Source organism: Sus scrofa, chromosome 15 (genome assembly GCF_054392235.1).
Source record: "Sus scrofa isolate SSC_HxYL_T2T_F1_AM1 chromosome 15, Sscrofa_HxYL_maternal_Yorkshire_Landrace_v2.0, whole genome shotgun sequence".
Classification (NCBI taxonomy): domain Eukaryota; kingdom Metazoa; phylum Chordata; class Mammalia; order Artiodactyla; family Suidae; genus Sus; species Sus scrofa.
Window position 1 is genome coordinate 91,442,705 of NC_139397.1, and position 25,014 is coordinate 91,467,718.

A 25,014-nucleotide genomic window follows, 5' to 3' on the forward strand; every position below is an offset into this window, starting at 1 on the left:
CTGCATTACCCCTGCAAACATAGCTAATAACATCTGATGGCAATCGGCATTACGGCATTTAGTAATGATCAACAGCAAAGCACAAAATACTTTTTAAATTTGTTTCACTGCAACTCTACCATTTTGGTTTCATGTAATGAGTTATTTGTAGAAGTATTTGTTAATTTTCTTTTTTTTTAAATACCATTTAAATTGAAAGTTATTTTTTCAGAGAAGGGGATGGTGGCCAATAAGTAAAAAATAGACCTGACAATTTATTTTTGAAAAACCACCAATTTATCTACTCAGCTCCAGACCTACTAGGATGGTTTCTACTCTTGCTTCTTCTCAACATGCACACACTACCACTGATTCGTATCGGAAAAAGATTTAGGAGTTCCTGTTGTGGCACAGTGGGTTAAGAAAATGACATAGTGTCCATGAGGATGAACGTTCGATCTCTGGCCTCACTCAGTGGGTTAAGGATTTGGCATTGCTGCAAGCTGCAGTGTAGGTCGCAGATGTGGCTTGGATCCCACATTGGTGTGGCTGTGGTGAGGGCCAGCAGCTGTAGCTCTGATTCGATCCCTAGCCTAGGAGTTTCCATGTGCAGCAGGTTCGGCCCTGGAAAAAAGATCTAAATGATATGCAAAAACCGTACATTTACCTTGCATCAGTGCTCCTTAAAGGGAGAAGACCTTGACTACTGTCTTAGGGATATAAGAAATCCTTTAATTTGAAAAACAGAATTCAGGAGCCCCCCATCCCCAGCAATTTAAGCTCCAAAAGATAATAGAGCCAAAGATTGCCAAAGCAACTGAAATTACTCAAGTGACAGATACCAATTTCCCAGGTGAAGGTAACATTACTCACTTTGGCTCAAATAAGCTCTCTTGTACCTGCTGAGTTATTACTACCCCAAATCTGTATCCTTTCTTTGGGAAATTTTAGGAGGAACTTATGGCCTATACATTTTGGATTCTAAATAGATAATTACCTAAACCCAGACCAGGGAAGCACTTCAATTTTATGGCTTCTTTTCCTCCTTTTCTGCATTTTGACAGTAGTGGTCACTTTCATTCACTTGAAAATAGTTATCGTTAAAGACCAGTGATCGAGGTTTATACACTTCTTCAATCTCACGTTATATGTACACATCCACTTAAATATCTCACCAAAAATTAAACAAAACTGGATATTTTCTTTTAATTCAGGACTTCAAATAAGTTATTAAATGAACACAGTACTTTATGATTCAGAAAGATAAAACTCAAACAACAAGACTGAAAAATTTGTGGCTAAAACCTAAAGCACTCAATTGATGCTAACATTCCATTACCATGTCAGTATTTTTTTAATAGGATTTTTATCATAATCCACAGAGGAACAGGTATTGCCCTAAACCATTCCTGATAGGGCTAAGTGTTACTTACCCAGGATTAGCCTTGATAATGGTTATTAGGTATATACTTTAACAGCTTGAAACACTTCATACTTATCTTGAAGTATAGTTAAAAGAATTTATTCAACTGATTCTTAAGGAGCCAAATCAGTCAATGCCCTAAATCTTGAGAGCTCCCTTCAAATGTAATTTCATAGTCTTTAAATTTTAACTGTCATTGTTTATTACTGTTTTGGCTACATTCTCTACAATTTCAGCAGCATCTTAAAGAGACAATGTGTTTATGTACAATGAAAGAACAAAATGGCTTGCAACATCAGAAATAAGAGCCACAGTTTAACTGTACAATATTAAGGAGAGTCTGTGGTAAGTATAGCCTCCTTTTTGAGCAATATGGACAACTTAACATGTAAGTATCAGCATTATGAATGTGATGGTAAAGAAATATTTCTTAAAGGAGTGAAATACAGCATCCTGAAAAGTAATGGTTCTACCATACAAGGCAGTTAGAAAATGTTCACATTTTAACAAATCAATACAAACCACAAGAAATTTGTTTATGGGACCACCATCCCAACTTGCTGTTAAGAACCTTCTAGAAATGTAGAATTACCATGAACAATGTATATAAATCTAGTATGTATGTGCTCCACAGCCCTAGAAACCAAGAAACTGATTTGGAGAACTCTTTATGTCCAACATAGATCATTTTTACATGCCTTGATTGTTAATGAATGCCTGCTTTTAATATCTATGATGTACAGTCAACTTGCACCTTTTAAGGAGGTCATTCAATTTTTAGCAAAGAAGCAACATCATTTAGCAGCAATAAAGCGCCTTCAAGAAGACTTAAAAAAAATACAATATCCAATTAGAAAAGCCATATTTTTAAACATTTGTACAAGAATAAGCTGCTGAAACTTGGTAATTGAAATACGACATCTGTACAACAATATACAATAGAGCTAGAAGGGAATTTATCATTATCCTGCATAGAACTGGTCTGCATTTGGTTACATACTGTCACTTGTTTTAACGAACAAGGCCTGGTAACAAAAATATCTGTTAACAATTCTAACGTGTTGAAAACACCAGAGAGATATTATAATTTAGCGAATTAAACTGATCTCAAAACAAGCAGCTCACTTTGTCAAAGGGGTAAAATATCCAGGAATAACAGCTCTCCCTTTAACATAACCAGTGAAAAAAAACGGACATGTGATTTCGAGGTACAACTTGGTAAAAGCCAGAAGAGGCAAATGACAAAGTCTAACTTTGTCCAAAGATTCTAACTCTCACATTCTATTACTATAAAACACAACTGTCACTGTCATTCAGTTCTTACTTTGGTTTCAGCAGATGAACTGCTGAATGCTGAAGAATGTATCCAGGCACTGTATATAGTTCTTGTGTTAGAAATATGTCTCACATTTTTTCTATGTGTTTTTAAATAATGAAAAACTACCCTTCATATTAGAACTCTCTAGTAACAACCAAATGAATTTAAGCATTATAAACGTTATTTACAGTGTTCCCCAAACAAACAACCATTTTTTCCCTATCTTAACATGGTATTCCTGTTTCTGTGCAACAGGCAGTCACCTGTCACTGCTCAAGGCTACAGTCAGAAGTTTACATTTATTCACTGTCCATGATCCACTCTACAAACGATGCTATGAAGAACTTCAGTTCACAAACAGTTCTCAACCATATCCTCTGTAAAAAAGAAAACAAAAACACTCAAATGCTCTCAAAGTCAAGTGTGCATCTGGAAGCAATTCAAAGACATCATGCCGATTTTTGGAGAAGAGTCAGTAAGTAATTATGCTTGAAGAAGGGGGTGTAGGGGATGCCGTCAGCCCAGCCATGTGTAAGTTTCCTGAAGAATTGGATCTTCTCATGTGAGGGAGAAGGTAGGGGTCATTTGCCAGTTGGTGCACGTCAAATCTATCTTCTTTTCGGTATGCCAAACAGCGTCTTATAAAGGCCTTCAAAAAAAACATCAGCAATTAAAAAATCTTTTCTTTTTCTAAATATCAATCAACCAAAAACTAGATAATGGACACTTCTAAGACAATAAATTTCATTTCACTGGGGATTCAAATTAAAAAAAAAATTTGTAGCAATAAAATTACTGCTCCGAATTCAACTCTCAACTCAGAGCCCCTAGTAGTTCATTTTGTATAGTCTAAATGTAATTGCTACTATTTGAACTTACTGCTAGAAAGCTGTATATTTTTTGAAAAAATTTACATTGTGATTAAAGTGTACACAATGTGAAAATGCTAATTTTTGATCCTTTTGCATATACAATTCAATAACATTAAATATGTTCCCACTGTGGTGCAACATTCAAACCACTGCCCATCTGTAGAACTTTTTCATCATCTGAAATTCTGTACCCACTAGACAATGCTCCCCAGTCCTTGGTAACCACTATGTTCTTTTATGACATGGCTATCCTAGGTACGTTATATGCGTGGAATCATACAATATTTATCTGTTCTTTTTGTGTCTTTCATTTAGTATAATGTTTAAGAGTCATCCATGCTGTAGCATGCATCAGAATTTCATTTTTTTAAGGCTGAAAAATGTTCTATTGCATGTATACACCACATTTAGTTTATCCATTTATCTCTTGGTTGACATTTGGGTTGTTTCTATCTTTTAGCCATTGTGAATAATGCTACTATGAATGCTGGTATATAAATATCTGAGTCTTTGCTTCTACTTTTTTGATATCTACCTAGAAGTAGAAATGCTGGCCCATATGGTAGTTAAAAAAAAAAAAAAAAAGATATAATTGACAGATATTAGTTTCAGGTATACAACATAAGGACTCAATATTTGTATTGTAAAATAATGCTCATAATTGTTCAGTTAACAGCTGTCACTTTATGTAGTGATAAAACTTTTTTTATTGTGATGAGAATTTTTAAGACCTATTCTTGGCAGCTTTCAAATATGCAATACAAAATTATTAGCTATAGTTATATATATTAGCTACATGCTGAATAGTACATCCTCATCTTTTATAACTGGAATTTTTGTTCCTTTGGTGCCCCTTCATCTATTTTGCACACCCTTCACCTACCCACCTCTCTGGCAACCACTAAATCTCTTCTCTGTACCTGCGAGCTTGGGTTTTTTCCTGTTGGCTTTTAAGATTCCACATATAATGGCAAGATTCCCTTTTTTTAATTTTTAATTTTTATTTATTTATTTATTTTTTGTCTTTTTTTGCTATTTCTTGGGCCGCTCCCGCGGCATATGGAGGTTCCCAGGCTAGGTGTTGAATCAGAGCTGCAGCCACCGGCCTACACCAGAGCCATAGCAACGCTGGATCCGAGCCACGTCTGCAACCTACACCACAGCTCACGGCAACGCCAGATCGTTAACTCACTGAGCAAGGGCAGGGACCGAACCCACAACCTCATGGTTCCTAGTCAGATTCGTTAACCACTGTGCCACGACGGGAACTCCTCCTCTTTTTTTTAAAATGGCTGAGCAGTATTCCATTTTATGTATATATGTACACATATGCATACACAAACCACATCATCCATTTACCCCATCAATGGACACTTAGGTTGCTTCCATGTCTCAAGCATTATTTATAATGCTGCAGTGAACATGGGGATGCAGTAATATTTTTGTTTTCTTCAAATATTCAAAAGTAGAATTGCTAGGTCATATGGTAGTTCTATTTTTAATTTTTTGAAGGAAAAGCCACACTAATGGTTGCACCAATTTATAATCCCACCAACAGTGCACAAGGGTGTCCTTGTTTCCACATCACCAACGCTTGCTATTTCTTGTCTTTTTGATAATAGTGATTCTATAGGTGTGACGTGATATCTCATTGTGGTTTTGATTTGCTTTTTCCCTGATGTTGAGCACCTTTTCATGCACCACTTGGACCATATGTACATTCTCCTCAGAAAAAAGCCTATTCAGGTTCTCTGCCTGTTTTAATCGGATTGATTTTTTAATATATTTTGGATAGTAAACACTTATCAGATATGATTTCCAACTATTTTTCCCATTTGATAGGTTGCCTTTTCATTTTGTTAATGGTTTCCTTTGCTATGTAGAATCATTTTCATCTGATGTAGTCCCACTTATTTTTACTTTTGTGGCCTTCGCTTTTGGTATTGAACCTAAAAAATCCTCATCAAGACCTACGTTATATATATATTTTTTCTGGTCTTTTTAGGGTCGCACCTGCAGCATAGCTAGGGGTTAAACTGGAGCTGCAGCCACCCTATGCCACAGCCACACCAGATCTGAGCCCCGTCTGTGACCTACACCACAGCTCATGGCAATGCTGGATCCTTAACCCAGTAAGTGAGGCTAGGGATCAAACCTGCATCCTCATGGATCCTAGTCAGATTCATTTCTACTGAGAAAAGACAGGAACTCCCCTATGTCAATTTTCTTGTAGGAGTTCTATGGTTTTAGGTCTTACAGTCATAAATAAATTGACCATGTATATGTAGGTTTATTTCAGGACTCTCTATTCTGTTCCATTAACCTACATGTGTGTTTTTACACCAGTATCATACTGTCTTGATTACTATAGCTTTGAAATAAATAGTCTGAGATCATGAAAAGTGAGGTCTTCACCTTTGTTCTTTTTCAAGAGGGCTTTGGCTATCTGGGCCTTTGGCGTTTCTGTACAAAATGCCCGTGCTGCCACTGAGTTTTGATAGGGATTGCACTGAGTCTGTAGATTGCTTTAAACAGTATGGACATTTTAACAACATTAATTCTTCCAATCCATGAACTTGGAATGGTTTTCCATTTATTCTTCAATTTCTTTGCTCAGTGTCTCATAGTTTTTCACGTACATGTCTTTCATCTCTTTGGTTAAATTTATTCCTAGGTATTTTATTCTTTCTGATGCAACTGAAAATGGCACTGTTTTCATAATTTCTCCCTCTGATAGTTTGTTATTAAGTATATAGAAATACACAGATATTTGTGGCATTGACTTTATATCCCATAACTTTACTGAATTTGTTGATCAGTTATAACTTTTTTGTGGCATCTTAAACATCATTTTATATATAAAAATCCTCATCTGCAAATAGTGACAGTTTCACTTCTTCCTCTCTGATTTGGATGCCTTTTATTTCTTTTTCTTGCCTAACTGTTCTGGCTAGGAATTCCAATATAGCACACCTTGTTTTATTGTGCTTTGTCTTACTACACAGATAGTGCATTTTTTTGCTCACTTTGTCGTCGTCATCAGTGATCTTTACTATTGTAATTGTTTTGAGGATGCCATGAACTGCACACCCATGTAAAACTGCAAACTTAATTGCTAAAATGACAAACTTACTTTATGCACGGTCTGAGGTGACTCCAACTTTGAAAGAAGTTCTATTGCAGGTAATTTGCTATTAAATAGCATTGCATGCTACAACAACCTTGTTCATGAAAGGAAGAGTCTATAGATGTGGCAGACTTCACCGTCTAAATTTTAAGAAATTGCCTCAATCCTGCTTTGTAGCACTGGGACTTATGTCTGGTCACTTATCATGGAGCATAATAATGAGAAAAAAGAATCTATACATGTATGTGTAGCTGGGTTCACCATGCTGTACAGTAGAAAAATGACACAACACTGTACACCAGCTATAATGGAAAAAAATAAAAATCATTATAAAAAAAAGAAAATTGCCTTAGCAACCACCACCACCCTGATGAGTCAGCAGTGATCAACAGCAAGGCAAGACCTTCTGTGAGCAAAAAGTCTACTATTGGCTGAAGGCCCAAGTATTTTTAAATTAAGGTATTTTTATTATAATTAAATTATTATAATTATTATGTTTTTTTTAGACATAATGCTATTGGACATTATAGTGTAAATATAATTTTTATATGCACCAGGAAACCTATTCATGTGACTTGCTTTACTGCAAAATTTGTAGAACCAAACTTGTAGTATCACTGGGCTGTGCTGAATGTTGTATGCTGCATTTCTCCCTACAATATTCTGGAATTTTTCTTCTGTGAAACACTCCTCTCACCGTCATTCTGCTTTACTGTCAATTTAGTTAGGCCAAAGAGTATGATGCCATTTTTTACCATAATATTTTCTTCCTATTGAGCATACAATGTACAGCACAAAGTGCATATATCCATGAAGCCAACTACATCAAGAAAAAGGACTTTGTCAGAACCTCATAAGACTCTTTGTGCCCTCTTCAGGCACTGGCTCTGCCTCCCCAGTTTACCGGGGTAACGGCTATCCTGACTTCTAGAACACCATGGTTGAGTTTTGCTTGTTTTGAACTTTATGTAAATTTTATGTAAATATAATTATAGTCTCCTTTGCCTGGTTTTTAAAAGACTCACAGACCATATTTGGGTCCTTAAAAACTATCACAACCGTGGAGTTCTCGTCATGGCTCAGAGGAAACGAATCTGACTGGCATACATGAGGATGCAGATTTGATCCCTGGCCTTGCTCAGTGGGTTAAGGATCTGGCATTGCCATGAGCTGTGATCTAGGTCACAGACGTGCCTCAGATCCCACATTGCTGTGGCCGGCAGCTACAGCTCCAATTCCACCCCTAGCCTGGGAACTTCCATCCATATGCAGTGGGTGCAGCCCTAAAAAGACCAAAAAAAAAAAGAAACCTATCACAACCAAAGGCCCAGGCAACTCTTCTCCAGAGCAAAACACCAGCCCCTCCTGGGCAGATTTTCCTGTGGATGTAATCCCTTTTACTTTACTTACTGATAAGTATACTTGGTTTTAAGCACAATTTATGAAATCAAATTTATTTCTTGAAACTTATTTATATAAATTTATTACCTTTGCTTCACTGCTTACAACCGGTTTCACAGGGAACTGGACATCCGTGGCTTTTAATATTGTATTTTCTTGGAGAATGTCTTGTTGAGATTGATTGTGACCAAATGGCTTTAAAAAAAAAAATGAACAAAATGTTGAGAAATTTTATGTCGCAAAATATTTAAACAGATATTATCAGTGAATCCTTAAGATACAAATGATTTGTGTTCTAAAAATTCTTGTCTTCAGCTATTTGGAAGTTGGGATGCATTCTCACAGAGTAGAGGTTATGACTGACAGCAGGCTGAGAAAGCCCATCTAATCAATTCTCAATATAGCCAAAACATTGTGAAAAAGCAATAGAAAAAAAAGATAAAAACGAAAAGAAATTTAAAATGTTATTCTGAATGTTTAAAAATAAAAAAACTTAAGTTTGATTAGAGAAGAGATGAAGTAGTGACAATTTCTGTGAAAAATCCAAAAAGTGAAATACCTTGAGCATGACATGCTAACTTAAATGAAAACAGCTTTGGGCTGTTTCACACAAAGTGATTTCTCTTTTCTCACTGATAAAGGGACCAAATGGGATAAGGATTAGATATTCATGGTAGCTTATAGTTCTGATTTCAATATAGAGATTGGAGAAATACTAGGACCAAGTTTGATGGAATTTCCCTGAGGAAGCACAGAGGGAGAATTTGCTCAGGCCAAACTGTGTGTGAGGGGTAGAGACAGGTAGAGGGTGAGGGGCAGAGTTGGGTAAAGGACAATGAAGAGTGTTTTGACTCCATTATTCCTAGTAATAGAAAAAAATTACCACTATTATTCCTAATAATAGGAAAAATTACCACCGTTAACAGGTTACTTCTTTCCCATAAATTAGAGAAAAAAAAAGGTAAAAAGGAAGCCAAAGAGGCCACTGTGACATTAAAATAATTTTGATCCCTGGAAATTTTAGGAAGTGATGATATATTTAAGATTATTTGAAAAATCAAAACAGAGTAACTGGGTGACTGACCATTGTGGATGTTGTTTCAGATTCATTCCTGCATCACAGAAAACGTGAACTTTCTGAATTGTATTAAACCAAAGGACATCAAAGATTTTGCTGTTTGCAAAACCATATATGCTAGCAGTCTCCAGCTGCAATGTTAAGAGTTTCAAAGTTCTCCCCCTTTGCAACTATGCGATCATTTCAAACCCCAACCAATCCTTGCTAACAAGCACCCTTACTTCTTGCCAGCTCCAATCCTAATTCTTGACGATTTACGTAACCTTACTTTCTTGCCTTTGTATAAGCCTCCCCCATTTTGTAGTCCCGTGGAACACAGTTCAAGTGCTTTCTTGGATTTCTGCTTACCGGGCTACTCCTAACACCAAATATATGGTTGTTTGGTTTTTGTTTTTTTTTTCTTTTTTTTAGGGGGGTGGGGTTGCCTCATCCAGGTCTCTATTCCTGGAATTCTTGGGTAACAAAAGAAATAGAGAAAAAGGCTGGCACCCCTTGGAAGGATCTAAATTGACTTCAAGTTAATGAAATTTTAAGAGGGGAAAACTGAACTTATCTCTATATAGTTGAACCTGGTGTACTTTAACTTACCTTTCTACCATAAAGACACTGAAAGAAGATGACTCCTACTGACCACACATCAACCTTGTTGGAAATCTTTGGTGGTTCTTTTCCAACTACAAAACACTCAGGAGGTAAATACCTAGTTTTTGGGGGAGAAAAAAAGGAAAGGACTCTATTACCAATTTATAAGTTAAAACCATCTTAGCACACTCATTTTATCCTTAGGTGATCTTCACTGATGAAAATCCTAGTTTTTAAAGCATTTATATTTCTGCATTATTTGACTCTAGCTCCAAAGCATACAACTTTATGATAAGGTGTGTAATATACAGTTGACCCTTCCTCTTACATGTGGATTCTCTCAAGAGTAAATAGTATGCAATACACAATCTGTAGTTGGTTGAACTGCAGATGTGGAGGAACCATGCATACAAAGGACAACCCTAAGCTATCTCCAGATTTTGACTGTGCAGAGGGGTGGTACCCTTAACCCCTGCATTATTGAAGGGTCCACTATATATGTATACTATCTACAGAAATGACAAATTATCATTAGAAATTACAATGTTCTAATTTGAGTAAGTATCTACTAATAGAAGAAGTCCTTGCCCGTCTCCCTTCACCAATGTTCAAATTGTAGGCAGTAAGTAGTTCTCTTCCTAAAACACGTATCTGATCAGCCAGTTCTTTTGTTTAAAGAACATCAGCAGCACTAACTGCCAAGGAAAGACCTCATTATCTCTTGCTTGTTAACATAAGACCTGTCCTAATCTAGCAGCAACTTAATTTCCAAAATCTTCTGACTCCACCTCTCAACTGGCTAGGCAAAGCCAATTCACTTGTTCCTACCACTGCACTTTCCCCCCATGCTTTTGAATACGACCATCTCTTTATGCCTTCCTTAACCACTCCAGTTCACTGGATGTCCACCCTTTCTTCTTCAAGACCCACCCAATTTAAGCCTTGTTTGCTTCCCTCTAGGCAGATATTCTAGTACCTCTATTATGGCATACATTCATTGTGCAGTTTCTAACTGTAGCACCATTAGAAATACTATTTTTTTCTTTCTTTTCAGCCACATCCGTGGCACATAGAAGTTCCCAAGCCAGGGATCAAATCTGAGCCCCAGCTGCAGCAATGCCAGATCCTTAATCCACTGTGCTGGGCCAGGGACTGAACCCACACTGCTACAGAAACAACGCTGGAGACTTAACCCACGGCACCACAGTGGGAACTCCCCCAAATACCATTTTTTATTTGTAAGTTCATATTTTAGATAAAGGAAAGGTAAAAATAAATTGTCACCTTAGGTTATTAAGTAAAAATCTCCATCAGGATGCAAGCATCTCTCATATCTCAAAATTTTTAAACTAAAAAAATCCTGAAAAGGGATAATACAGCTAAATGAAAATCTACTCTTTTTATATACAGATGGCCAACAAACACGTGAAAAAATGCTCAACATCGCTGGTTATAAGAGAAATGCAAATCAAAACTACCATGAGATATCATCTCACACCAGTCAGAATGGCCATCATTAATAAATCCACAAATAACAAGTGCTGGAGGGGCTGTGGAGAAAAGGGAACCCTCCTGCACTGCTGGTGGGAATGTAAACTGGTACAGCCACTATGGAGAACAGTTTGGAGATACCTTAGAAATCTATACATAGAACTTCCATATGACCCCGCAATCCCACTCTTGGGCATCTATCCGGACAAAACTCTACTTAAAAGAGACACGTGCACCCGCATGTTCATTGCAGCACTATTCACAATAGCCAGGACATGGAAACAACCCAAATGTCCATCGACAGATGATTGGATTCGGAAGAAGTGGTATATATACACAATGGAATACTACTCAGCCATACAAAAGAATGACATCATGCCATTTGCAGCAACATGGATGGAACTAGAGAATCTCATCCTGAGTGAAATGAGCCAGAAAGACAAAGACAAATACCATATGATATCACTTATAACTGGAATCTAATATCCAGCACAAATGAACATCTCCTTAGAAAAGAAAATCATGGACTTGGAGAAGAGACTTGTGGCTGCCTGATGGGAGGGGGAGGGAATGGGAGGGATTGGGAGCTTGGGCTTATCAGACACAACTTAGAATAGATTTACAAGGAGATCCTGCTGAATAGCATTGAGAACTTTGTCTAGATACTCATATTGCAACAGAAGAAAGGGTGGGGGAAAAAATGTAATTGTATACATGTAAGGATAACCTGAGCCCCTTGCTGTACAGTGGGAAAATTAAAAAAAAAAAAAAAACAAAACAAAAAAAACCTCTTTTTTTGTATGCTAAAATAATTTTTAAGTTTCAACTTTGACAGATCACCAATAACTTGTGATGTAAATCCTTCCCTACCCGCCAAGTAAAAAGCCAGATTTATTTTATGAATTAAAGTGTATACTTTATGTAGGTTTATGTATGTGTAACCCAGACAAGAAGGGCTCTTTAAACACTATGCTATGCCATCCTCAAAGTAAAGGGTGTAAGCAGGGAAAGAAAGTATAGGAATAGATACTAGGAGTTCTCGTCATGGCTCAGTGGTTAACGAACCTGACTAGCATCCATGAGGACATGGGTTCGATCCCTGGCCTTGCTCAGCGGGTTAAGGATCCGGCGTTGCCGTGAGCTGTGGTGTAGGTCGCAGATTCAGCTCGGATCCCGCGTCGCTGTGGTTCTGGTATAGGCCAGCAGCTCCAGCTCCGATTAGACCCCTAGCCTGGGAACCTCCATAGGCCCCAGGAGTGACCCTAGAAAAGGCAAAAAGACAAAAAAAAAAAAAAAAAAAGGAATAGATACTAAAGCTATTCAAGGAAAAGGACCACCAGGACTTAGTGGATGATTGCATTTGAGACCCAAGAGGGAGGGAAAAACTCACTTTCCTCTAAGTGATACTGACAAACAATTTAAGCTTCCAGGGATGAAAGGCAATTTGTAAAAGCATTATACATGTATATTCTAAAAGTTTGTATAGGACATCCAGTTCACCAAATACACAGCTAAAAAAAACACGAGTATGACTAGAAAACAAATCATTCTTTTTTTTTTTTCCTCCCTCTTGTCTTTTTTTGTCTTTTTGCCTTTTCTGGGGCCGCTCCCGCGGCATGTGGAGATTCCCAGGCTAGGGGTCTAATCAGAGCTGTAGCCACCGGCCTACGCCACAGCCATAATAACGAGGGATCCGAGCTGCATCTGCAACCTACACCGCACCTCATAGCAACGCTGGATCCTTAACCCACTGAGCAAGGCCAGGGATCGAACCCCCAACCTCATGGTTCCTAGTTGGATCTGTTAACCACTGCGCCACAATGGGAACTCTGAAAACGAATCATTCTTAGGAACACTATTTCTACAAGAAATATAATTCTAGCTTCCTAACATGGAAATGCCACAACTCTATCTTCTTCCTATATAGCCCCTTCAACATAAGCTTCCCTGGCTGATGCTCACTTGTCAGAGGGTCCAGAGTGCAAGGGTAACAGCATGCGGGAGTCTACAGAATAAGGATGATCTATTATTACTTAGAACATGGTTTCAAGCTTCCAAAGAATACAGGGTTCTACCAAGAAGCCTTACGTTTGTTGGTTTTATTTATTAGGGTTCTAAGATTTTGTTGTGAAAAAAGAAGCTTCGTTGCTGAAAGAAAAAAGTCTAAAGACTATTGATTGAGGGTACTGACTTTTATGGAGTTGCTAGTTTGAATGATTTATTTTTTATATTTAATTATCCATAACATTTTCTTATATTTCTAAAAAATGCCACAAGCAGAACTTGAAACTCCAGAATGGCTTTAAAAAAATACACAGACATGACCAATCCCTGATTGGAAAAGTAAAGCCCATACAGACCTATTGCATTTTATAGAACTGGTTGTACTGCTCAGGATAACTGTGTGAAGACTGTTATAGAAACCCTAACGTCACATTTATGTCTGTAGTCACTACCCTGAGCAATGAAGCTGAGTACAATTATCTTTCTGATTAAGGATTTCACTCCTTTTGCTAAAACTAATTGATTCTGAAAACTAAATTTGTTTTGAAATGTTATAGTCTATGCTGTCCACTCCGGCAAATTTGATAGCAAGTTTGAAAATTCACACTGAAGTAATTTTTTTCAACATCAAGATAACTCTGAAGGGAATGACATTCATTTGGACTCCATAAATCTAGACAGAATAATAGATTCACTGATATATCTATAGTATAGTCATTACATGATTTTTAAGCATTAAGTCTGAAGACTAAGATTGTACCAAAATTCTCTTTTTTCCATGTTCAACAAAATATCCACCACAAACAAAAACTGTAACCACAAAACCTTTTCAGAGAGGGCTTAATGCTTATTAGTTATTGCTTTAAATAGCTAAGATGTTATAATATTAAGTATCTTAATTCATGACAAACATCACTCTAACATTAGAGCCAGATTCACGAATTCTTCATGTTAGAAGTTTCTGGCTGGCAGTCACTTGCTGATGTCAAATTTTTCTTCCTTCAGTTTGCTGACATTTACAGTTAAGACCAGATGAGAAAAGGATTAAGGACAGTAGTCTCTCCCTCAACTCAAAAGACGTGTATCAGTACCCCCATCACACCACAGTGATCTCAAAGGTACATGAAAATAAATCCTCGTTAAAAAGAAAACTGGACATGAATCTAGATAATTTCAGTGTTTTAAATAATACATTACCAGTAAGTGCCTGCCCCTTGGGAGGTTAGATCCATTCCATCTACACCATAGCTATCATCATCCATAATCTTGGACAGACCAAAATCAGTGATTTTGATTTCCCCACATGCTGTTCCATCTACCAGAAGGATGTTTCCTAAGAATAAAGTATAAAGTTCTTTCGATGATACAGAAATGAAAAGCATTATCTTTACTACTAAAGCAGACTTTTGGGAGATAAATAATACATTTTAAATATATATGTAAAATTTAACATAAAATATATATTTAAAATATAATTTTAAAATGTAGTGATACAATACAAACACTTCAAAGTCTGCTGGTTTTCCCACTGACTTTTAAAAGCAAAACCAAAAAGCAAGTTTTCAGATAATTCAATATGACTTTTAAAAATTACATTATTTAAAAGCTTAAAGAATTATTTAGACACATTTTATTAATTACCTGGTTTAAGATCATAATGTATAATAGGGGGTTTGATTTCATTAAGATATCTTAGTGCATTTACAATTTGCATTACAATAGACCTAGCTTCTTTCTCTGACATTAACTTATGTTGCTTCAGATAGAAATCCAAGTCATTGCCTTCACAGTATTCCAACACTGTACAAAACCTACAATTGGAGAAGGGGAAAAAATTACACATAAAGTATTATTCAATAATTCAGAATCACAATGGACAAATGAAGAGTATTTATATTATCACTACAAAACAGGGAAAGCAAAAGCCAACATGTCTTTTCTTAAAAACGAAATCCTTTTATATTTACTTACGTATCTGTATCCAAGGAGAAATAATCATAGAGTTTAACTATTCTGGGGTGATCCAGTTCCTTGTGTATTCTATATTCTCTACAGGCATGTCTACAAGAAAGAGTATATGAATTCTCAATGACCATTAAATATTTTCAAAACTGATAAAAATCATAAAGAAATTAGTATTTACTTGTGGTAGTTTTCCTTCTTCTCATCCCTCCAGCTTTTATTAAGCTGATGGATCTTCACAGCAGCATATCGTTGTTCATAAAGGTCAAAAGCCTAGGATTCAAGGAATAGAAGGGTTAAGATCACATATCTAACTGATACTCCATGGTGCTAAATCAGAGAAAATTTTAATATGAATTTCCACATTCAAGTTTTATAAATGCCAGTATACTAAATCAAGATAAAACAAAACAGCTTTTTTTCTTATTTTTATTTTTTGGCTGTACCCACAACCTATGAAAGTTCCTGGGCCAGGGATCAAATTTGAGGCGCAGCTACGCCAAAGCTACGGCAATACCAGATTCTTAATCCACTGCACCAGGTCCACTGCACCAAGTTGTAACTCCGAAAGCTATTTGTTTTTGTGCTTTTTTCTTTAGGATTAAATTGGCAGATAAAGGTTCCCACGCTAGCTGCCAGCCTGACCAGAACCACAGCAACATGGGATCCGAGCTGTGTCTGTGACCTACACCACAGCTCACAGCAATGCTGGATCCTTAACTCACTGAGCAAGGCCAGAGACTGAATCCAAATCCTCACAGATCCTAGTTGGGTTCATTACTGCTGAGTCACAATAGGAACTCCCTCTTTGTTTTAAATATGGACCTGCTCCTCTATACTGACAGCAGCAGTAAGCAGCCAAGTGTAATGCTTTTTTGGTGGGTTGGATAAAGAAAAATCTTTTCCTCTTATCTTTTCCAGCAACTCCACTCCCCACCCTGACTTGTTTGAAAATTAACAAGTTCCTAACAATTCTGCAACTGTTTTCAAAAATTCTAAACTTTTATTATAAAATTGTTCAAACATAACCATAACTATTAACCATATATAATTATCATACCTAACTACATCAGTAGTAATTCCTTAATCTTGTCTCAAAAAAAGGTTTTACACTGGTTTGTTTAAATTAGAAGCCTATTTCTTAAATAAAAGAAATCTTTAGAGGTGACTTATAAATGTCTTAAAAAAAACAAACTCTGAATATCATCAGAGAGAGATGTAATAATTTAGGTTCCACCATGACAAATACAAAGGTGCTCCTTTAAGAAAACACTTGAAAGCTTATATATTTACTAGGAAGAAGGTTCCTAGACCCCACTCCCCATATCAATTTAACCTTGAAATAAACAATAGGGTAAACTGCTTGTCACAAAATTATAAAAATAACATAAGATGCAGTAATTAAGAATATTCACTCTGGAGTCTATTAGCTGCATGACTTTGTGCTAATAACCTCTCTCAGCATCAGTCTCATGAAGTTTGCGTTGTTGAGAATGAAATGGGATGAAACATGTAAAGTGTTTAAAATAATATATGACTCATAGTAAATAACCAATAAACATGAGCTAATTACATTATTGAAAGCTGAGTTTTAAGAAAGAAAAAATCAAAAAAAGAAGCTCATGTGAGAGAAAGCAAAAAGCCTTTTATGAAACTCAAAGGCATTCATAAATTCTTAGTACTGGAGTTCCCTTCCTGGCTCAGTGGTTAACGCCTCCGACTAGGAACCATGAGGTTGCGGGTTTGATCCCTGGCCTCACTCAGAGGGTTAAGGATCCGGCATTGCCATGAGCTGTGGTTGTAGGTTGCAGATGCGGCTCGGATCCCACGTTGCTGTGGCTTTGGTATAGGCTGGCGGCTACAGCTCCGATTTGACCCCTAGCCTGGGAACTGCCATATGCCGCAGAGCTGCCCTAAAAAGCAAAAATAAGTAAATAAATCCTTAGTACTAATAAAATTATCATCAGTGCATATTGATTATAATAATTGTATGACACACTTTTCTCCTAAGATTAGGAGAATAAAGTATATCCTCCCATAAAGCTAAGATGGTAATCACTGAACAACTAATTCAACACTTTCCAACTTGGATTGATTTAAAACTGCCGGTTTCCCTCTGGACCTGCCAACCATGAAAGGGCTCTGAAGGGGTTGGAGGGAGCTGTCATTAGTAAATTTAAGTCAGTTCTGAGGGCTTAAATCAGTAGCCTCCCCCACAACCTGCATTTTCTTATTTCTATAAAAGCTTTTTCTTCAAAACAGTGGACATACTATCAGGCGGTGGCAGAAGGCTATCACGAAAGCTATTAGTAAGCTCAGAAGCTAGGCACCTTTTAGGCTGAGCTAGTGCTAGCTAGCTGTACTTTTGGTGATAAACTATTGTGATCTTCTTTTCTACCTTGTGGCCTGGGTAAGACAACTTAAGTGCTTGATGATGAACTCTAATTAGAGTCAAGAAAAAAAGGAACTAGAAGAGAGCTCACAGGTCGCTCTTGATTGGGTGATGCTTAATGCTTGTCCAAGTAAAACCAAAACCAAAACCAAAACCAAACCAAACATAGTTTATGGTTGAGCCAAGATCAGAAGTGAAGTTCTCTGAATCCAAATAACTTAATTTCCTCCAGAGTCAGAATGAGATACAGGTTGTCTCCTTCTAATAATAATCTGGTGAGCTTAACATTTACTCAACACCGATGTTCTATGTGATTTACCTGTGATAGTTTGTTTATCATTACAGTGATCTTATGATGTGGATACTGTTATTACTCCCAGATGAAGACAGGGAGGTAGGTAAAGGACAGTAAGCAATAAGCCCACATTCACATAGGTAATAAATAGTAGAATTAGCCAGGATCCAAACCTAGCCTGCCTGGGTTCAAATCCCAAGGTTTTTTCCTTTTTTGCTATCTATTCATTTATTTCTCAATGAATTTTATTACATTTATAGTTGTACAACAATCATCACAACAAAATTTTATAGCATTTCCATCCCAAACCCTCAGTGCATCCCCCCAACCTGTCTCATTTGGAAACCATAGTTTTTCAGTCTGTGAGTCAGTATCGGTTCTGCAAAGAAGTTTACTGCGTCCTTTTTTTAGATTCCACATGTAAGTGCTAGCTAGCATTTGATGTTGGTACCCAAGGTCTTTTTTCTCTTTTTCTTTTTTTAAAGGCCTCACCATTGGCATATGGAAGTTCCCAGGCCAGGGGACCTGCTGAGACACAACAGGAACTCCGAGAACCCAAGGTCTTAACCACTGACTATACCAATACATAATGAAGCACAAAGTTTACAAGAAGCTTATAAAAGCCAGCTAACAGGGAAGCCCTCTATAGGAATTGGAGTTTAAGGTGAGACTATGACCTTCATTATGACTTCATCCTAACTAAGAGCAAATGGGAAGTTACTGGGGCTTATAAGCAGGGGAGTGAGATGATCAGACTGCATTTTTTAACAAGGCCACTCTAACTGCAGCATGCACAAATGAACTGGAGAAACTCAATGCCCAGAAAGGTGATCAGCTAAGAGTCAGGCAGCAATGCAAACAAGAGACAATGAGGTCATCGACTAAGAGAGAGGAGAAGAGTCATTGCTAGCTTTAGGAGAGCTTAATGTGACATTATGACAGCAGGCATCAGGAACTGGTTAGATGCTGGAAGGGAGTTAAAGGAAAGGTGAAAAGAAGGACGGATGGCTTTTATGCTTTTCAGTTGAGGAAATGGGCAGATAAATGGCAGTGCTGTATATTAAAGTAGGGAGCAGTGTTTGGAGAAAAAGAGGTTTGGAGAAGAAGAAGATAACTTCTATTTCAGACATGGGTTTGCAGTGCTTGTGAAGCGTCCACGTGAGGTGAACAGACTAAATTATGTAAACCAAAGGTATGGGGCTCAGAAGGAAAGTGTGGGGTAGATATCTATGTATCTATATCTGAAATCAAATAGACAATAACTTAGTGAATGGGAGGGGAATACATTTGAAAAGGAGAATACAAATGACAAGAGACCTGGAGGAACTACAACATTTAAAGGTTGGGCAGAAAGATAATATAAAGTAAAAAAAAAAGTATAAAGTATTATACATATGAGTAAAAATTTCTACATCTATACATTTGAGAAACACCAGCCTTAAAATAGGTAGTAATCTGGATAAATTCAGGACATATAAGACTTGTGACTCGTGTTTAAATTAAGAGGTACAACCTTTCCATAAATTTACTAAATTGAATGGCCACCTGCCTAGCTTGAATCTAATGGCTGTTATTATTTGCATCAGACTGGCTAGTGGTAACCAGGTACCAAATATTGGAGGGAGTGCAAAGGAAGATGTAAGGATAGTTCTTAGACTCCTGATAAGACAACATAGGCCACCACAGACTCTTTTTTGTAATGAGAGGACACAAAACCAGTCAAAAAAATCATAAAATCAATAAAAGACATGTACTTCCTAACTACCTACTCCTATATCCTTGCTATATTAATATGAAAAACAGAAAAAAAAATGTACATTACCTTATACACTTCACTAAAGCCACCTCTACCAAGCAGATGAAGTAATAAATATCTTTCATTTAATGTTGGATGATCCTTGAACCTTAAAGGTGGGAAAAAAACACTCAGGCACATGAAAACACACATAAAAAGGTTCCTTCCACAATAAAGTTACACTCTTATTCTATGCCTATTTCTTTTTCAGCTACTCTGCTAATTTTGAATCCCATTCCATACTTCTTTTCTTTCTCTACCTGCATGACTATCACCCATCCTGATGCTTTGGTGTTCAAAGAGCTTAACATTTCTATCTGAATATTCAGATTCAATGTCCAATTATAACACTGTGATAACAACCTGCCAACTACTACATTACTAAGAGTTTTATGAAATCCTGTATCTATTCAACAGGAATTACTTCCCTTGGAAAAATAAACTTTTATTTAGGAAGTTATGGTTAATGAAATTTTACAGCACTGACACATGATTAAAAATATTTATAAACTGGCTTTCATCCACGGTTAAATTAAATTCTACAGTCTGATGTCTATAAATAAAATTTTAATTCTCAACCAAAAAAGAAACACTTTAGGAGTTCCCGTTGTGGCACAGAGGAAATGAATCGGACTAGGAACCATGAGGTTGCAGGTTCAATCCCTGGCCTCGCTCAGTGGGTTAAGGATCCAGTGTTGCCATGAGCTGCAGTGTAGGTCACAGACACAGCTTGAATCCTGCATTGATGTGGCTGTGGCGTAGGCTGGCAGCTGTAGCTCTGATAAGACCCTAACCTGGGAACCTCCACATACCACTAATGCAGCCCTAAAAAGCAAAAAAAAAAAAAAAAAAAAGACAACAAATTTTTTCTTTTTAGGACTGCACCCATGGCACACAGAAATTCCTGGGGAGTTTCCATCGTGGCTCAGCATTAACAAACCCCACTAGTATACATGAGGATGCAGGTTTGATCCCTGGCCTTGCTCAGTGGGTTAAAGGATCCAGTGTGGCCATGAGCTGTGTGTAGGTTGCAGACATGGCCCAGATCCCATTGTTGCTGTGGCTGTTGTGCAGACCAGGAGCTGCAGCTCCAATTCAACCCCTAGCCTGGTACCCTCCATATACCGCAGAAGCAGCCCTAAAAAAAAAAAAAAAAAAAAAAGTTCCCAGGCTAGGGGTCCAATCAGAGCTGAAGCTGCTGGCCACAGCCACACCCAGAGCAACACCAGATCTGAGCCACATCTGCGACCTACACTAGAGCTCACAAAACACCAGATCCTTAACCCACTGAGCAAGGCCAGGGAATCAAACCTGAATCCTAGTGGATGCTACTCAGGTTCATTACTACTGAGCCACCATGGGAACTCCAGGGAAAGCTTTTAAAAAAATTTTATAAAACAAACATCACAGACAAACATTACTTTAAATAACTATTTAAAGTTTATTGCACCTGCTATACATTAAGCACTCACTACTCTTTGAAGTAGGCCCTGCTACTATTTCTATTTTACAGACTAGGGCACTACTGTACTATTGTCCAAGGTCAATAGCTAATACATGGCAGGGCTTAGCAGAAAAATGTTCCAAAATCTGCACTCTTGAAATTTAAGGCAAACAAACAAACAAACAAAAAAAAGATGATTGTTTTATAACTCCAGATGCAAATATACTTTACTCAAAATAAGAAGACCTTTAATAATTTAAGGCTTTTCTTGAGAATTTGTAAGTAAAAGAGATTTCTGCTTAGTTTTAAAGCAAAATGTAAAGCTGTAACAATTCATTTAATTTTCATCAAGTGGACTAAGTCATATCCACAAACAAGTTTGGATATAACTTTCAAAATAGCCAACTGTAAATTAGTTTTGTCTTATCTGCTTTATTAGAATTGTCATCTGATACAATTAAGAATATTCCATAACTATTATTTTCATTCACATTAGAAGGACTGTGTTCATACAATCATCAGATGACTGTTAATAGGCCTTTTTTTAAGCAAGATATTTATATTTCACAGTAGAAATAGGCCATTTCCAATTCTGATACTCATATTATCAGGTCATGAAGATTTCAATTCCCTAAGTCTTAAAGATAAACAGACATTCTTTCTCCCCTCTACACTGACTTAATTAAGTCCAAGTAGTAGTGCCTTGCTTAATTTCCATCTTCTTCATAAAGCTCCCACCAGTCCACAGCTAATTTCTCTTCTCTTTTTTATTAATGGCTGCACCTGTGGCATATGGACGTTCCCAGGCCAGGGAATGAATCTGACCTGCAGCTCCATCAGCACAGGATCCTTTAACTCACTGCCCTGGGCCAGGGATTGAACCTGTACCCCTACAGTGACCTGAGCTGCTGCAGTCGGATTCTTAACACACTACGCCGTGGTGGAAACTATTTTCTCTTCTTTGAATTCCCTTAGTGTTTATTATCATTTTGATAATTAGGAATCAAGGACAGAGAGTATAACTTAAAACTATTTCTCAATTTTGTCTCCAGTTTTCATGTAATGCTGGAAACACGGCTTACTGAAATCCCTTTAGTTGAAATAATTCCTCCTTCACTACTATAATATTAACTTTTGTGTTTGATCAACAAATATTTATTCTATGCCTATCACGTGCCAGACACTTGTCCAGGTTCTAGGGATATAGCTAGCAACAACAAAACTAAATCCCTGCTCTCAAGTAGCTTACCTTCCAGTGAAAGGAAACATAAAATAACTGAAAAAATATATATAATCCCAGATAGTGATAAATGCTATGAAAAACTAAAGCAGTGTAAGGATACTGAGAGAAGGGATGCAGTAAGGCAAGTACTGCTATTTTAGACAGGGAGGCCTAGGGACAGCCTCTCTAATGACCACCTGGAGTGAAATAAAAAGTAAGCCACTCAGCTACTTTGAGGAACATTTCAGGCAGAGGAAATGGCAAGCACAAAAGCCGTGAGATGGGAACGTGCTGGACATGCTGAAGGGGGGCCAGTGTCTCTAAGACATGTAAGTGAGGGAAAGATGAGAGAGATGGGGTGGTGAGGTGGCCAGAGACCAGATCATGCAAGGCCTTCTGAGCCATGGGAAGGACTTCAGGTCTACAATGAGAATGCCCCTTACCCTCAGCAAGGAAATACAGTGCTTAAGCTTTCCAAGGGGAGAAAAAACTTATGTAAAACTGTGAAATACAAATAACTTACTGTGAATTATCTTCATTATTTATTCTTTTGAGCTCTCGGATGTGAAGATTTCTAACTCTTTCCAAACGTTCAAGTTCTGCCTGGATTTCTGCCTCTTCCTGAAAATGAAGAGAGGGGACTATAACAAGCTCAATTTATTTGCGATATAAAAAGATATTTTTACTCATGTACCAATTTTTTTACAGTGATGGGAAGAATAGTATATTATAAAGTACCACTGAGTTAAAAAGACCAAAAAAGTGCTCTTTTCAATGCCTGAAAAGATGGAAAAAAGGTAAGGCAAAAAGCCTATTTTAAGAAACCATCCTCCACATCAAAATCTATACCTAATGAGATGCTGAGTTTTATTCTGTACAAGAGATCTATTTTTATAATGTCTAAACTGAAAATGACTGCAAAGCAGTCTGAACCTGACCTACACAAAATGAGCTGAAAGTTTTATTTCTGGTACATCCAAATTTTAATTTAAGAGGGAATAATTTACTACTACAAAACAAATGAAATGAAGGTTATTTCACGACAGTTAAAAGAGAAAGAAAGGTAGAAGACAGATCCACTGATTATTCTGAGACCTTACAACATTTGGAATATACAAACACACACACACACCCCCCAATGTGACCACTCGCTTTGGATAAATCCCACTACAATCTTTTTTTTTTTTTTTTTGGTCTTTTTTGTCTTTTTAGGGCCACACCCATGGCACATGGAGGTTCCCAGGCTAGGGGTCCATTCGGAGCTGTAGCTGCCAGCCTTTGCCAGAGCCACAGCAATGCCAGATCCAAGCCGCATCTGCGACCTACACCACAGCTCACGGCAACGCCGGATCCTTAACCCACTGAGCGAGGCCAAGGATCGAACCCAAAACCTCATGGTTCCTAGTCAGATTCGTTTCAGCTGCGCCACGACAGGAACTCCCCACTACGATCTTAGAGAGACGCTAAAACAAAAATTTTAAGAATAGCTATGGCAGATCCTAAACAAATTACTTTAATATCCATTTAATGTGAACATTTTGACAAATATTTTTCATGTCTCAAAATATACAAATTTTAGAACATTAAAAAAATTGGACACCAAAACAAAATTACCTATCACACACACCTCTTTGTTAATAATTTAAATACTACTCAAAAGACAAGAATATACCAAATTTCAGTGGAAAGTTCTAGAAATGCTCAATTTTATATTGTTGAATAAATATTTATTATGTGTGAGCTGAAAGTTTTATTTCTGGTATATCCAGAAATAATTTAAATTGCCTTGGTCTAAATATGTACCACTACCGTTATAAATCTATACCACACAGAATAGAGGGTATTTCTGAATACTGTACTTAAGTATTTCTGGTTTTCATTAACACCATCTCTTAATGATTTATCTTCTGATATTTAAAAAATCCTTTCTCTCAAAAAAATTGATCCTGAAATTTACCTTGAAAATATAATGGCTTAAACTTAGTATCATAATGTATATCATAAGCTAAGTATCATAAAAAAACAAATGTTCACAGATTTAAAAACTAGATCTAAATATGTTGTTTGTATTCCACTTGACACTTAAGATTTTTCAATTATTTTATCTGATTTATTTATTTTTGGCTGCGCTATAGCAGTGACCCAAGCTGCTTACAGTAACAACGCAAGATTCTTAACCTGCTGCACCAAAAGAGAACTCCTTATTTCAATCATTTAAAAATAAAACCCAACCACTACTTGTTGCAGAGATATTTAATATAAATTAGACATCGGATGATACATAGAAACCTTCAAAATAAATTTAAGATAAACCTTTCTAAAAATTTTTGAAGTTTTCTAAAACAGATAAATTCTCTGAAATTTCCTCATTTAATGTATCTTCAGTTACAAATATTCCCAATTTTAATAAAAAAAGAAAAAAGATAAAATAATGCTCCAGGAGACCAAAGAGTTGAAGATTAATTATATGGACAAGAAATAGATTAAGAATTTTGGAATAATAAAGTCAAACCACAGCTTAGTTGTCTCAATTTAATTATACAGAATAGAGTAAGAACCTGGCCATACAAGTGTGCCAGTATGAAAAAATTTATTTACATCACCAATATGAAAAAATTTATACCACAGA

General features: G+C 36.9%; 1 protein-coding gene across 9 annotated transcripts in view; it reads right to left on the reverse strand.

The window, feature by feature from the left end:
- Positions 1-1,160: 1,160 nt before the first annotated feature.
- TLK1 (tousled like kinase 1) overlaps positions 1,161-25,014 on the reverse strand; it is a 159,766-nt gene continuing 135,912 nt past the window's right edge. For 6 of the 9 annotated variants that reach the window (XM_084999473.1, XM_084999472.1, XM_021075292.2 and 3 more), the window contains 9 exons: positions 22,909-23,006; positions 19,747-19,828; positions 15,419-15,510; positions 15,247-15,336; positions 14,917-15,086; positions 14,473-14,608; positions 9,787-9,898; positions 8,208-8,315; positions 1,161-3,369 (listed from right to left, as the gene is read on the reverse strand). In XM_084999473.1, coding sequence (XP_084855599.1) covers positions 3,193-3,369; positions 8,208-8,315; positions 9,787-9,898; positions 14,473-14,608; positions 14,917-15,086; positions 15,247-15,336; positions 15,419-15,510; positions 19,747-19,828; positions 22,909-23,006 — 1,065 coding nt within the window. In that variant the 3' untranslated portion in view covers positions 1,161-3,192. Of the gene's footprint in view, positions 3,370-8,207; positions 8,316-9,786; positions 9,899-14,472; positions 14,609-14,916; positions 15,087-15,246; positions 15,337-15,418; positions 15,511-19,746; positions 20,699-21,865; positions 23,007-25,014 lie in introns of all 9 variants that reach the window. The other 3 variants (XR_014829536.1, XR_014829535.1, XR_014829537.1) reach the window with 3 other exon arrangements.